The 14147-nt window shown below is 40.8% G+C and overlaps 1 protein-coding gene across 6 annotated transcripts in view; it reads left to right on the top strand.

Annotated features, from left to right (window-relative positions):
• Positions 1 to 14147, top strand: part of Focad (focadhesin) — a 1203139-nt gene that overhangs the window by 933306 nt on the left and 255686 nt on the right. For 4 of the 6 annotated variants that reach the window (XR_007594464.1, XR_007594465.1, XR_007594463.1 and 1 more), the window contains exons 2-4: positions 5035 to 5123; positions 7935 to 8009; positions 11525 to 11679. The exons of 1 other annotated variant lie outside the window; for it this stretch is intronic. Coding sequence is in view for 1 of the 5 variants with exons in the window: in XM_050157363.1 (XP_050013320.1) it covers positions 5067 to 5123; positions 7935 to 8009; positions 11525 to 11679 (287 nt within the window). In the remaining 4 variants the exon portion in view is untranslated. Of the gene's footprint in view, positions 1 to 5034; positions 5124 to 7934; positions 8010 to 8955; positions 8974 to 11524; positions 11680 to 14147 lie in introns of those variants that run through there. One more of the 6 variants, XM_050157364.1, reaches the window with a different exon arrangement.

The raw sequence follows: 14147 nt of genomic DNA, 5'->3' as shown, positions 1-14147 counted from the left end.
ACTTTTGTTAGCTCACATACTTTTAGATTTGTTTTAATGAGCACGGTGATTGAAAGTTACTGTTTTGTTGAGTTTGCTCTTAAAGGCCATTGGCTTTGGACGATCAGTTTCTGTCTTTAGGAATCATATTTAGGTTTTTAAGTGTGTTGTTCTCTTAACTTGGGAATGTAGATGATAGTCAGCATTTAAAGCTTTGAAAGAAGAACCGGGGCTAAGCTTGAGTTTCTAAAGGTGTCAGAATTCAGTGCTAGGAGTGGAGTAGGGCCTGCCGCCAGCCCTCAGGGAGGATGTATAGAAATATTTGGGTCTAGGCAGAAATGTCAGGAAGATACAGATATTGGTGAACAGAGCAGGTAAGTCCTTTGAGAAGTACAGACTTGCCTAGCCACTCCACTCCAATTTTGAAGGGTAGAGCCAGTCTGCTAGAAGAGTCTTGATGACTTTGTTTCAGCACTGAGGTTGGAACGAAGGGCCGGATGCAAGCCGGAAGTGCTTCACCATAAAAAAACATACACAAGCCCAGCTAAAATCTATCGATAGATTCACTAGCTTTTCGTCCAAACAAAAGTAATAAAAGAAAATAATTTCCTAAATATAGCCATTGCCTCTTGGAATCTGTGGTTTCACTTTCTGTGCTTTCAGCTTTTGGTCAGCTGTGGTCTGAAAATACTAAATAGAAAATCCAGAAATAAATGTAAATCTTAAACTGTATCCCATTCTGCATAGCACAGTGAAATCTCATCCAGCCTAGTCTGTCCTGGGGGGGCGGGGGGGCGCACGATATCCTCCATTTGCCCTTTCTTCCCACAGCATCCTTTTCAGTCATAGTGCAGCATCACAGTGCTTGGAGATAGGATCTGGTGTTGTCTTAAATTTCAGGCATCCATCAGGATGTTGGAACATACTCTCTGAAGGTGAGGAGGAATAGCGTGTATGTTTACCATCCTCAGGTAGAGGTGTCCCCAGCTGAACTTGTAGTAGGAAGAAACTAAAGTGCCCTAGCTAGCTGATAATTGTGGTAGCTGATAAAGTGCTATTTAGAAAACAAGTCCTAGATTTTGAATCTTTAAAATAAGGTCTGATTAATGTGATAAATTAATTTATCAATTTGGTGACCACATTACTTATGGAAAATAGCTTTAAGAAGCTACTCTCTTTAGCCCAATTTCTACCTAGATTGAGTCCTTCCTGCGTAGAGATTTAGTAGTCAAGAATACTTAGTCAAATGTCTGTCTTTGTGATCCTCTGACCCCACAACCCCTCCACCCTCCAAGTTCCCTTCATAATCAGCCATTCCCTCTCCTAGGTTTTCATAGCACTTTTGAATATGATTAATTTCTTTTTCCAATTTATTTTTCAGATTGTGCCTTTTATTTGAAGTGTGACATAAGTATTTTTGTGTAATATATGGTATTTTCCAGTCCTGGAGAAGCTGGGAGGGAAGCTCGAAAGCTTAGTATTTCATCTCTGTGCCTCTCTTTTATTCTAGAGTACAGCTGATTGATTTATTTTCTTGGAAATATATGTATGGGACTGAATACCTTAGGAGATAATATGATAATTGCCTATATTAAACAAATCCTTTGATTCATGGAGAGTTAAAAGACCTCATTAAAAATTCTCTTTCTGAGTTAGATTTAGATGGCCAAGAAAAAGCATGGCAGATTGGATATGAATCTTTTAAATCAGATTCTCTTTGTAGTGTGTGATTTACGGGTTATATTGTGACTGGCTTCCTTTTAGTAGGAATGTCATGATAGGAAGCAATATATAATTATTTTTCTTTACTGTGTCAAATGTCCAAAGGAAGCGGAGATTAAAAGTAAAGGACACATGCTATACAATGCTGGAGCAAGCACTTGTATTCTTTTTTGAAATTCCGTAAGAGAACATGTTTTTATATCTTGCAAAGTCAAATGATTGTGATTAACCCTGAAATATAAATCTTCAGTAGATGAAAGATTCTTGCAATTTTTAGCCTTAGCATAGCCGATCAGCGTTGTTACTAAACCATAGGATGGTGGTTTTCAGAATGCCTAGTGGCCATTTTTGCTAGAAAAGACAAAGTCAGTATGGATTTAAAAATGTACTTCTCTATACAGCATCGCACTGAATTTTTTGAAACTGAGGCATTTGAGCATCCAAACTGCCTAGGCTCCCACAAAGCCAGTACGTGCAGTAGGATCAAAAACCCATTGCCATTGTTCTTGAGTTCTCAGTAGTCCTCATTGTTCACTATGTTCAGCAAGTCCGGCTTTATCCCATGCTTTTTCAGACCTAGGCCAGCTGGCCTTGGTGAGTTCCTGATAGTACATCCCCATTGTCTCGCCTTGGACTTCCCTCAGGTCAGGGAACCCTGATTGCTCTTCGGGCTGATGAGGGAGGGGGACTTGATCGGGGGAGGGGGAGGGAAATGGGAGGCGGTGGCGGGGAGGAGGCAGAAATCTTTAATAAATAAATAAAAAAAAACTGAGGCATTTGACATCTGATTTTGGGCTAAAACAACATTCTGCCCACTTTCTAATGGCAAAGTCATTTTTTTGGGTGGCTCAACCTCGACTGATTAGCCTAACTCATCTGGCGCAGGCATTTTAGTTTCTGCACCCTGACCTGAGTGCTTAGCTCATGTTTTCTTCTTTTCTCCTTTGCTGATATTTGAGGAAGTCCATTGTCATATCATTGGCTGTCTGCTTCTCTGGACACTCTAGTCTGTCTTCTGTGATAATAGTGATCATCAGAAAACTGTACTTGGACCCATTAGCTGAGACCCTTGCTGAATTAAATGTTACTTTAATAGCTATGGTTTTGCCCAAGGTTTGTTTTTATATTACTTCTTTTTAAAGGAGTAATATAAAACTTTCTTTGTTTCTGAAAATATTGCATGTTACATCTTTTGCAGCTCATATATGAAACAAAACTATGAAAAGTTGCTTTATGGATGTGAAAACCTTTGCTTTCTTTGGTTTCATCTTATAAACTGTAAAAGAGGTAGATAATTCACTTGGCATAGAGCCAAATTTGGATATTAATTTTACCACTGTGTCCAGAAAATTGTCAAGTTAATTGAAGCATATCATGTACACTAGTAGTTAACAAACTACGGCTGTCTTAATACCTGCATTTCAAAAATAAGATGGTATTACAATGTAGCCATGATCACTTCTTTCTTTTTTAAGATTCATTTTATTTTTAATTATGTGTATGTATGTATATCTATATATGGGTATGTGCAGGCACTGCAGAGGCCAGAAGGTGTCAGATCCCCTGGAGCTGGAGCACAAGCAGTGGTGAGCCACCTAACATGGGCACTGTGAACTGAACACAGGTCTGTTGTAAGAGCAGGATGCATGCTCTTAATGGCTGAGCACCACCAGGCCTGACCTACATTTCTAAGAAAAAAATATTTTTTGCCTGTTAGATGCTAAGTTCCAAAGATACGTTTGTCTGTTTTATTTACTTTGTAGCCTAGGCATCTAGAATACTGCCCTAGATATATGATAGCTAAGTAATGCTAATAAGCTAAATAACTTAAATATATGCTAAACAATCCTTCCGATGTGAATCTGTGTCTTCACAGACCCCCAGTTCCCCCCGCCCCATCTCCCTTTCCTGGGCTTCCCAGGGATCCACTGAAGGAAATCTGTTGTGATATGCTTTGAAACTACAAGAAGTTTTATGAAGATTGTAGTGGACACAATTGGGAAAGTGAAGGAATAGTGGTTTACTTAAGGCAATGAGTAGATTTAGTCATGCGACGAGTTTATAATTTTTGAGCATTTGTGTTGGTGCCATGAAATGTCAGATTCAAGTAAAGTTGGACATAGGTATTGAATAAAAGAGCCATAAATTACTCTCAGGGAGTTTAACCTTGGAAGATGTGAAGAAGCTGCTCAGGAACCTGATGGCAAGAGATGAGGAATGTGCGTGAGTCTCACTTTTCTTACGAAGCCACAGAATTTGATGAAGAAGGCTGTGCCCCATGACTTTATTAACCCTAATCACCCAAACACCCAACCTCCAAGCACCTTATTTTAGCTGATTTCTTGCCCTCTGAAGAGCCCACAACTGCAGTTAAATTTCAAAACACGAGTCCTTGGGGTATATCCAAAACAGAGCATCTAGTGTATTGACAGTTTTTACACAGCGCTGCAATGACTATGGGATTGAAGCATCCAGTCCTTCAAGGAATATGATTGCATGCTATCGGTGCTGCGTGGGAGTTGGGTCAGTTGGGTCCCTTATGAAATCCTTTTGTTCTGTGTCCTCTTCTCTCTCATCCTTCTCTATTTGAGAGCAGTAGAACTGAGAAGTTTGCTGTAAATATTAAACATTGGTGCCGTTTCCTTGCTTATTCTTTTAACACACAAGTAGTTTGTTTCCATGTGCAGGGTTTGAGGTCATAGGTGAACTTCTGGAAGCTCAGCTGCAGTTGGCTTCTTGCTGAGATGAAAGCTTGTATCAAAGGGAGGTGAAAGCTTAAACAATCCTGCAACAGTTTGACTCTCCCTTGAAAGTTTTTTGGAGGTTTATTTACATTTTATTTTACGTGAATACATGTGTGCCTAAGTGTGTGTATTGTGTGCCCTGTGCTTGGCACTGCCATGTGGGTGCTGGGAGTTGAACCCCAGTTCTTTGCGTGGAAAGCAAGTGCTCCTAACCACAGAGCCTTCTTTTTAGCCTTCTCTTGTAAGTTTTGATTCATAAAAGGATTAGCTTTTATTTTAAGTATGTGGCTGTGCTTTGGAATTAAAATATAATTACTTTTTTAAAGGTTCATTTATATGAATTTATCTATTTTGGGATTAACTTGTGGGACAACACTAAGAATTGTTGGGCATTTTTAGTTTATTTATCAATGATAGTTTTGAGTGCTAAGGTGTTATAACAGCAAACGTTATGCTAAGAAGAACCTGCAGGGGTTCCTGTTTCATTTCCAGTTTCGTCTTTTAAAATCACTTTTATACTATTAGAGGAATAATTGGTTAGAACTACAGAGCAATTAGAGGGTTAATAAATCTTTTTTTCTGATTACAGAAACTTCTTATGTACATGTGGGAGAAGCAAAAATGTCAGATGACATCAAGAAAAGGTTTGATTTTCCAAATTCTCTTATCCAGTCACAGGTAATTTTTATTTATTTTTACTACATGGTAACAAATGAACCCTTTTGGTGGACTGTAAATTAAACTTTGTATTTTTGCATGAAGTGTTTTCTTCTACTCATGACTTATTTTAGTACGCCATTTTTGTGTAGGATAATAAATATATCTGAATTAGAAAAACTAACATTTAAAATTGTTCAGTTTCAACTTTTATTTATTTCATGTTTTCCCCTTAGAAATAACATAATCTTCAGTTTTCTGAATATGGTTACTTTTTGCCCATGATTAATAATTGGGTACAGAGGTAGATGGTTTTATATATCTCCTCAGAATGTGAAGTATTAATATTTAAAAAGATATATTCTACCTCTCTCCAGCTATTAAGAATACTAGATATCATAATAATGATATTCAATATTTAAAGCATTCTGGATTAATGTAATATATACCTGCTGAGATAGGAAATTGGGGTAATTTAATTTACAGAGCTTTTCAATAATTAAGACAAGTGGTTCAAGTGATGATGGTTTTTCTGGTTAGCTGCTGGCTGAGTAGAAGCAGTTTGGTTCATCCAGGTGCTGAAAAAGCTTACCATCTTCTCTTACGTGTAAAGCTAAACAGCCAGCGAAAGCCAGTCTGAAGACGTAACATTTGGACAGCATTTGGATGTTTCCAGCGGCTGCCTTTGGAGATGCCTGCTGTGGGAACTGACTTAGCTGGGAAGTGGGGAACCCTTCCCTGAGGAGTAGAACACTCCTTATGCAAGATTCCCTTCTACCTGGCTGGGTTGGAGTCATATCCTGCTCTGTGCATCACAGGCCCTTCCCCGAAGAAGACGAGGAAGACGTTGTCCACAGTTTCCATTGTTCTGTACCTGGGCAGTTTTCACTAGCATGAATAAAAAGGAAATGCTAACATGTATTACTGTTAAATGAAGCAAAAAGTGTGTATGTTCTATGTACTGTAGATTGTCTGTTTCAGTCCTGTTATGGAAATGAAGGCAAGTTAACATAATGCGTCCTATGTGTAGGTGTTCCAGAGCCATGTAGCCTACTTAGGCTAGTATCTCTGATACTAAAAGCTGAATAGGAAAGCAGAGTAGAGAAACAGAATCTTATTGGGAGTGTGTGTGTAGCATTGTTTATATTCTTTTAGTCCTTTTTCTAAGTGTGGGCAATAGCTTTTGTGTGTCTCTGTTGCATTTCATGTTGGTTTTAGGTTTCTATGAGTGTGCCCTGTTCTTATTAGCTACGTACCAACCGTTCTTTCTTAACCACTGTTTTGAGATAAACCATATTCCATTGATGGACACACAGCCTTTTTGCATGTTGGAAATTATATGTCATCTAGCAACTGCTAATAGCAGTTAAACCACAGTGGGTACTGCATGCATGTTTGTGAACCTGTCCATTATTTTCTAAATGTGTCTAGAAGAGTTCTCTAATTAGTCTAAAATCAAAAATTCAAATTATAGGTAGCACTGTATGTATATTAACTGACACCCTTTTTTATTCCTTAGTGATGGATAAAATAATATTGCATCTTTCGGCTGATGGACAGACATTTAGTGACATACACAATATAGTTTGTAGAGTAAGAATTCAGACTTCTGATTGGTCTTCAGGTTTCTTATCTTTTGCTAGGAGGTAATAGACAACAGATTGAACTCCAGTTGGTCATTATGTGAGTGATTCTTTCACAAAACTCAAGCCTGAGGTCTTAAATCATTTGAACGTCTGAATGTCTGAAGTGTATGTGCACTTGTGCATGAAGGGACTGGGTGCTATGCAGTTCTTTGAGCTTTTCTAGAGACTTTGTAAAACTGACAGCCATTTGCAGCACTATGCCAGTGGTCCCAAGTGCAGGATGTACAGCCGTAGTAGTGAAAATTTCCCTAGCTGTGCACAAGTGGTTGTTATTGTTGCCAGCCCATTTCTGTCAGCAGCGAGTACTGGGTAGACCTGACGCTGAGGCAGTGGGAGGTAACATTTATGCATTTATGCAATCAACTCTCCCAGACTTTAATTTTCATTTTGGGTTCTTTGATTAAAGCAGGATGTGGAAATTTTTAGAGATTTGTGAGACTGAAAACTTAATCAAGGCTTAAAGCCTATGAGAAGAGGGATAAATAAATTAAAATAGGACCATGAGATGGCTCAGTGGGAAAAGACACTTTGCACTAAGCCTGGGGATGATCTGGATTCATGGTGGAAGGAGAGAGCTGACTTCTGTAAGTTATCTTCTCTCTTCCACAGGTGAGCTGTAGCTTGCACACATGAATGAACGCAAAACATTAGAAGACGTGAAAATGATTGGGTCTAGAGGAGGAGGAACAGGGTGGAAGAGGAGGGAAGAGTCACTTTCAGGGCTGGACGGGCCATATCCACACAAGCAAGGGTGCCCTCTTCTCCGTTTTCACTAAGTACATCATGAAACGTGACAGACTGCATTAGGTACCAAGAAGATTGTAAAGACTAGGGGTTTTTGTTCATGGTTTGATGGATTATGTAATTTCAAATTACCATTAATATCAGGTGACAGGAATTTGAGCTGAGAGTTGGCAATTTTAGCATCTATGAAGTGTGGTTAGTTTATCGCTGATACGGGATAAATTGCCTCCTTTGGAGGTTGTTCTGAAGATTTGGGTTACACATGTGGAGTGCCTCATCTAGTGCTTTCTACACGGCTTACAATAAAAGGGACTCTTGTTTCTTACCAGTTGACAGCTTGGCTTGCACAAACATGCAGATGAGTACGATGTTGATTGCTTTTAAACACACTCTTTGGAAAGAACTGAGTGAATAGGTTCATTAAGTTTGTTTGTTCTTTTAGGCTGTAGGTCATCTTATTGCTGCTGTCCTCAAAGAACATGGCGTTTCAGAAAAGATACACCAAGCCACAAACCAGGTCTGTATTTAACTTTGTTTTATGTGTGTGTGTCCCGCTGGTTAGCTTTTTGTCAAATTGACACAAGCCAGAATCATCTGAGAACAGGGAATCTCAACTGAGAAAATGCACCCATTAGAGTCTCCTGTAGGCAACTCTGTGGGGCATTTTCTTGATTAATGATTGATGTGGGAGAGTTGAGCTCTCTGTGGGAGATGCCGCTCCTGGGCAGGTGGTCCTGGGTTGTATAAGAAAACAGACTGATCAAGTCAGGGAGAGTGAACCAGGGATCAGTGTTCCTTCATGGACTCTCTGCTTCAGTTCCTGCTTTGTGTTTGTACTCTGATATCTCCTCGTGACGGACTGCAAGCTGTAAGCTGAAATAAACCCCTTCCTCGCCTGGTTGTTTTTGGCTGCTGTCACAGCAGTACGAAGCCGACTAAGACATCTCTTTGCTTTTGTTTTATTTAGAAACTTCTGCCTGCCTAGCCACACATACCTTGTTTCCCTTGTAGTTCAGTTCCCTGCGGAGACGATCTTGAACTCTGAGGATTTTTGCCTACAGATTTTGCCCAGCCTCCTTTCCCTTTCTGCCTAGTCCCTGTCCCTCTCCCTATATCCTCCATTTCCTGCTCCCTTTCTCTTCTTCCCTTGCCCCCTTTCTTCTTCGGTCTGTCATGTTTTTATTCTATAGCAGTCTTTTAAACTTGGACATTTGTGACTAACTCCAGGATGAGACATGGAAAGGGTGAAGGAGGGAGTTTCTCACTATTAGTGAAAAACAACACCAGCAGGATGAGGGAGGGCACGCTAGAGAAGGTGACAGAATTACCCTTGCCAGAATGTCTTTAAGCAATAGAGACACAGGGGCTGTGTTTGGTTGTGGGAGATTTCTCATGCTTCTGCTCAGCCCTGAATGTGATTTCTAAGTTGGAAAGCCAACTTGCCAGTCGGAGCTGGAGGAAAGCTTCCCTGCACAGAGTAGGTAAGTACCCAGACTTGAACCAGTGCCTAAGTGCTGATGCAAACAGGTTGGGCTTTGACCAGTTGGCATTGTGTATTTTTACTTGCTAGATCGGAACTTGCTAAACACAGGTGCCTATGTATAAACTAGAGATAAGAAGTATTTTTCTTCCAACAAAAATAAATTGATTTCCTTTTCCTTACTTTCTCTTTGTTACATGGGAGTATGTATGTGTGCATTTATACATGCATACGTGCCTTAGTGTGCCTCTGTGTGTCTGAGGACAGCTTATGAGAGCCTGCTTTCTTCTTCCACCTTGTAAGTCCTCGGGTTGAACTCAGGTTGGCAGAGAGACAGCAAGTACTTTTGTTGGTTGAACCACATCGCTGGCCCCTCGCCCCTCACGTTCTTGATGATTAGCCACTTTGTATCATCCATCTTTACAATGCCTGTCCATAGCTGGAAGAAAGTGTTGTGGTATGTTTCACTAATTGGCATTTATCTAGTGTTTGTAATAGTCATGTAAATCAGGTTTCCTGAGAACCCTGATCCCAGTTCTGCCTATAATCACATTATGTACTCTGAGAAGATCTAGTGATTTTACTTAAATTGCCAGGATTTATTGAAAGTTAAATCCTTTTAACTAAATGCTTCTTCTTCTACTAATAAATGAATGCCTACCTCCACAAGGACACAGTACCATCTTAGGCAGGTTTATTCATCCATTTATCTCATTTTTCCGGCTTGATAATGGGATAATGGCATTTAGGACCCTGGGCTATTGTGAAAATAAATTTCCTTCTGAATACAAGAGGAAATAGAATATAAATATTTCCCCTCTGCAGTAGCTGACTTTTAGCTCTATTGTTCTGTAATAGCGGGGTCTGAGACTGCAGAGGTTTTCATTAACTGTAGAGGAAGTGCAGCAGAGTGTTGTGCACTGCCGTCCGTGGGAGCTGCAGACTCTGACTGCTCCTTGAATTGTTCCTTCCTTTGTGTAATTTGCTGTGTGGTGTGTGATATGGTGTGGATGTATATGTGTATGGTGTGTGATGTGGTATGTGTGTGCATTTGTGGTGTGGTGTGTGTGTGGTGTAGTATGGAATTGTGTGTGTGTTGTGGTGTATGTGTATGTATTATGTGTGGGTGGTGTGGTGTGTAGGGGGTGGTGTGTGTAAGTATGCATAAGTGTGTGCTGGTATGCCCACTTTGCGTGTGCATGTGCAGACTATAGGAGGAAATTAGGTGTCCCATCCTGTCGTTCTCAGCCTTGCTCCCTTGAGGTAGGATCTCTTAGTTAGCCTGGAGCTTTGGTTTCAGTTTGGCTAGAGGCAGGGCAGTTCCACTGTGCTCCTGTCTCCCACTATGCTGAGTTTATAGTTGTCATGCTTGTGCCGTCTTGCCCATTAAGTCATCTCCACACCCCCCACATCTCTCTAATAAACTGCATCAAAAGAAAATAAAAGAGCTTCATTTTGAGTTTATCATCACTAATTTTTATTATTTTTAGTTATGTGTAATTATGTGCAGAGGTTCTGGCCTGGAGCTAGTTACAGATACCTGCTGGTGGTTTTAGGGAGTTGAACTCTGATCCTCTGGAAGAGCAAACAGTGTGTGATCGTAATCACTGAGCCATCTCTCCAACCCATTGTTGTTGTTGTTATTATTATTATTATTATTTTGGGCTGACCTTGAATTTGCTAGTACCTAAGGATGTCCTTGAACTCTGACCTCTACCTTCTAAGCAATGAAATCACATGCTTGTGTTACTATGACTTATTTCTTTTAATTAAAAAAAAGAAAAGAGGATGTAAACCTCAACAGACTTAACCCAAAATACATTTAGTATGGATTTATTATTTATTAGTGATTCTTTTCTGGGGACGAGTCCCGAGAAAGTAAAAAAAAAAAGCTCACAGTTCTATTTTCAAAATCAAAATTTCTGTTGACCTCTGTTCCCATCTGGGGTGTTTCCATTAGTGAATGTCGATTCTCAGTATGAGGGGAAAAGTCATGGTATTTTTCTTGGCAAAATAATTTCTCCTAGTATTTGTTGCTAGCCATTGCTATGGGCAGGTCTAGTCCTGTGACTCGAAGTTGAGAGGTTCCAGCACAAGTGTGGGTGGAACCGAGCTGCGTGTAGGGAATAGAGGTCGGTAGTAGAAGAAGAGCGGGGACCCTTTGAAAATGTCATCACCATGAAGCTCCGGGCTTCGATGATGTTTGGACTTCAGCTTAGGTGAGCGGATAGACCCCCTGATGTTGTTGGGGTCTAGTCACCTTCTATAGCTCAGCAGGTGAGAGTCAAGTCTTCACTAAGTCCTGATGCTTCTGCCTGCAGTCAGCCTTATTGTGCAGCCAGACACCAGGGGGAGAGAGAAACTGCATCAAAACAAATGTATTCCCTTTTGGGAAAACAGATTTTAGTTTCTTGTAGGAGCAAAGTGACCACAGCAGCATCCTTGGTACAGAAGCTAACCCACTGTGAGTGATTACATGTTGATGAACAGTTGTGCTTCCATGCGAGTTTCTTCTTGTCCTAAGCATCCTTTAATCACTGGTTTGCTTTCAGACGGCCGCCTTGAACTTGCTGTGGGAGAAGTGCTGCAGTGACAATGTGGTGGTCCGGACAGCCTGCTGCGAGGGCCTGGTGGCACTTGTTGCTCAGGGTCATGCAGAGTTCAGCTACGTTCTCAATGGGATACTCAACCTGATTCCTTCCACCAGGTACCCTTGCTACCATGTCTGATATAAGGTTAAAGCTTTTAGAAACGCAATCCACTGGTTCCCTGCTGGGGATCAAGAATTTGTGCTGCAATAATGAATTGACTTATTCTAAGAAGGGAACTTGCACAGTGACACGGTTTTTACATTGCATTGGCAGTCTGTAGTCAGCCCTTGGCGCCAGTGATGTGTTTTAGAAAATTATACCTCGGGAAGAGACAGAAATCTTTAATAAATTAAAAAAAAAAAGAAAGAAAAAAAAGAAAATCATACCGTGAGTTTCTCTTAAATATTTGATGACATAGGAATGTGTCTTCTGCGTGTTCCTGGGGAGCACATCCCTTAAACTTGTTCTGTATAGCCATATTCCCAGACAAAAGGTAATAGAATGGCAGAAGGCAGCAGGGGCTTGCTCCTTTCCGAGGTGGTCAGACAGGATGGTGTTTGAAGCAGGAGCACCTGGCCGAGAGCTAGGGTGTGGCTCTGTGATACTGTGCTTATCTAGGATGGCTGAGGCTCTGGGTCCTATCACTAGCTCTGTCAAGAAAAGAAAACAAAACAATTCAAAACAATAGTACCCAAAACCAATTCCCTGTAAAGGGAGAAATGGCTTTCTGGAAAAGAATGTTAATACGTCATGAACCTCCTTGGGTGGCTTCAAGTCACCAGGATACAGGACCCCACCACACTTAGTCTTCTCCTTTGCTCTTCTGCTGAAGAATTTGGCATTCAAGGTGACAAGGGAGCCTCCCCTTCTCTAGACCTTTGTAGTAACTCCGACTCACCACGTCAATGATGGGGCAGCTCGAGTTTCTCGTGGGGAGCATTCTGCTCTCTGATCGGTGTCCGTAGTTTGTCCAGGCTGACAGTGGGCAGAGGCGCTGGTTCATTTTTAAGTGGTAGTTTCTCAAACCGACTTTCCCAAAGTAACCTGGATATGATGCAGCCATGGCTCTGACTCATGTGGCTCTGGAGTTTCCCAGAATTCCCAGCTCATTCTCATGCTCTTCCCCTCCTCTCATTTTTACTCTCATGGCATAATGTGGGTGCTTACTTTCTTTTATGCCTTCAGAGTAGTTGTGACTCTCAGTGTGGAAGCCTCTCTGGGCTGTAGTCTGTTAGTCTTCATTGCCTCTATTCTTTTAACACTTCTTTAGAAATCCTGTTTCGTTCTCTCTGGTCACCTCTTTGTGTATTATTTGATTATTGGCTCTCTGTTATATCTTTCTATCTATAAGCCTAAACCCTGTAATTTAGTGTATTAGTCTTCTCAAGCCAGCTCTGGCTACCCGTGTATGCTGTGATTCTTCCATGACCCCTCTGCTTGGATACAGTGCAACTGCTCACCTGTGTATGAGGTGAGTGCTCCTTCTCCTCTTCCTCTAGTGCCACCTTCATTGTCCGTCAAGAATCAGCCTAGATTCTTGGGCCTTTTCAGCTGAGTGGCGTGTTCTCTCATACTATTCTTGCTTGTGTTTGAAGTGTGCCACACACTCTGAACTTAATAGATGGCTGAGTGGTTCTGAAAAAGTAAGGGTTGTATCATCTCTGTTTCTTCACTTCGAGAGAGAAAGAGAGAGAGAGAGAGAGAGAGAGAGAGAGAGGGGAATAATTTTAGAAGTCATTTTAGGATCCATTAAGTAATCTCTCTGAGGATTTTGAAACTAAAGATTTTATGTCTTTCTTACTCAGTAGTTGGCTTTAAGTAAGCCACATAGATTTTGTCTTACTCCTTTTCAATTATCTGGTACCAGTAATGGAGATCATTCTCTGTTCCATCCTGCATAGTTTTAAAATGTTTTAAAATCTATAAGTAGTCTGGCAATGGTGGAGCATACCTTTAATCCTAGCACTCTGGAGGCAGAGACAGGTGGATCTCTCTGAATTTTTGGCCAAACTGATCTACAATAAGTTCCAGGATAGGCTCCAAAAGCTACAGAAAAACCCTGTCTCTCTAAAAAAAAAAAAAAAAGCCAAAACCGTAGGTATATAATCTACTTGCATTGTGAGTATATTGCCTGGGCTAATGAGATGGCTCAGGGGTAAAAGTACTTGTCACTAACCATGAAGACTGATGGAGAAAGGTGAGAATCCACTCCTGCAGGTTGTCCTCTTGCATGCTCTGGTATACGTGCCTATATACATACGGACAAAAATTGGAGTTATATTTCTTATAATAGGGTAGCACCTGAGAGGACCAGAACAGTGTCTTTCTGTATTTAGACAGCCATTAGGCCAGGAGAGGTGGCGCACGAGTTATGAACCCTTGTGGTTCTTACAGAGGACCTGGGTTTGGTTCCCAAGCACCCATATGGTAGCCCATAATCAAATGTAGGCATCTGTGTAGTGCATATACATACATACATACAGGCAAAACACTCATATAAATAAAATAAGATCTAAACAGAACACAAAAGCAGCAAGACCTTTAACTCTAGAGGATTAGCCGAGAAAATTATACTGGCGTGAGA

This window comes from Alexandromys fortis, unplaced genomic scaffold (genome assembly GCF_014885135.2).
Source record: "Alexandromys fortis isolate MF-2015 unplaced genomic scaffold, M_Fortis_MF-2015_v1.1 scaffold_64, whole genome shotgun sequence".
Taxonomy (NCBI): domain Eukaryota; kingdom Metazoa; phylum Chordata; class Mammalia; order Rodentia; family Cricetidae; genus Alexandromys; species Alexandromys fortis.
This window is presented reverse-complemented; position numbering and strand designations above follow the sequence as displayed.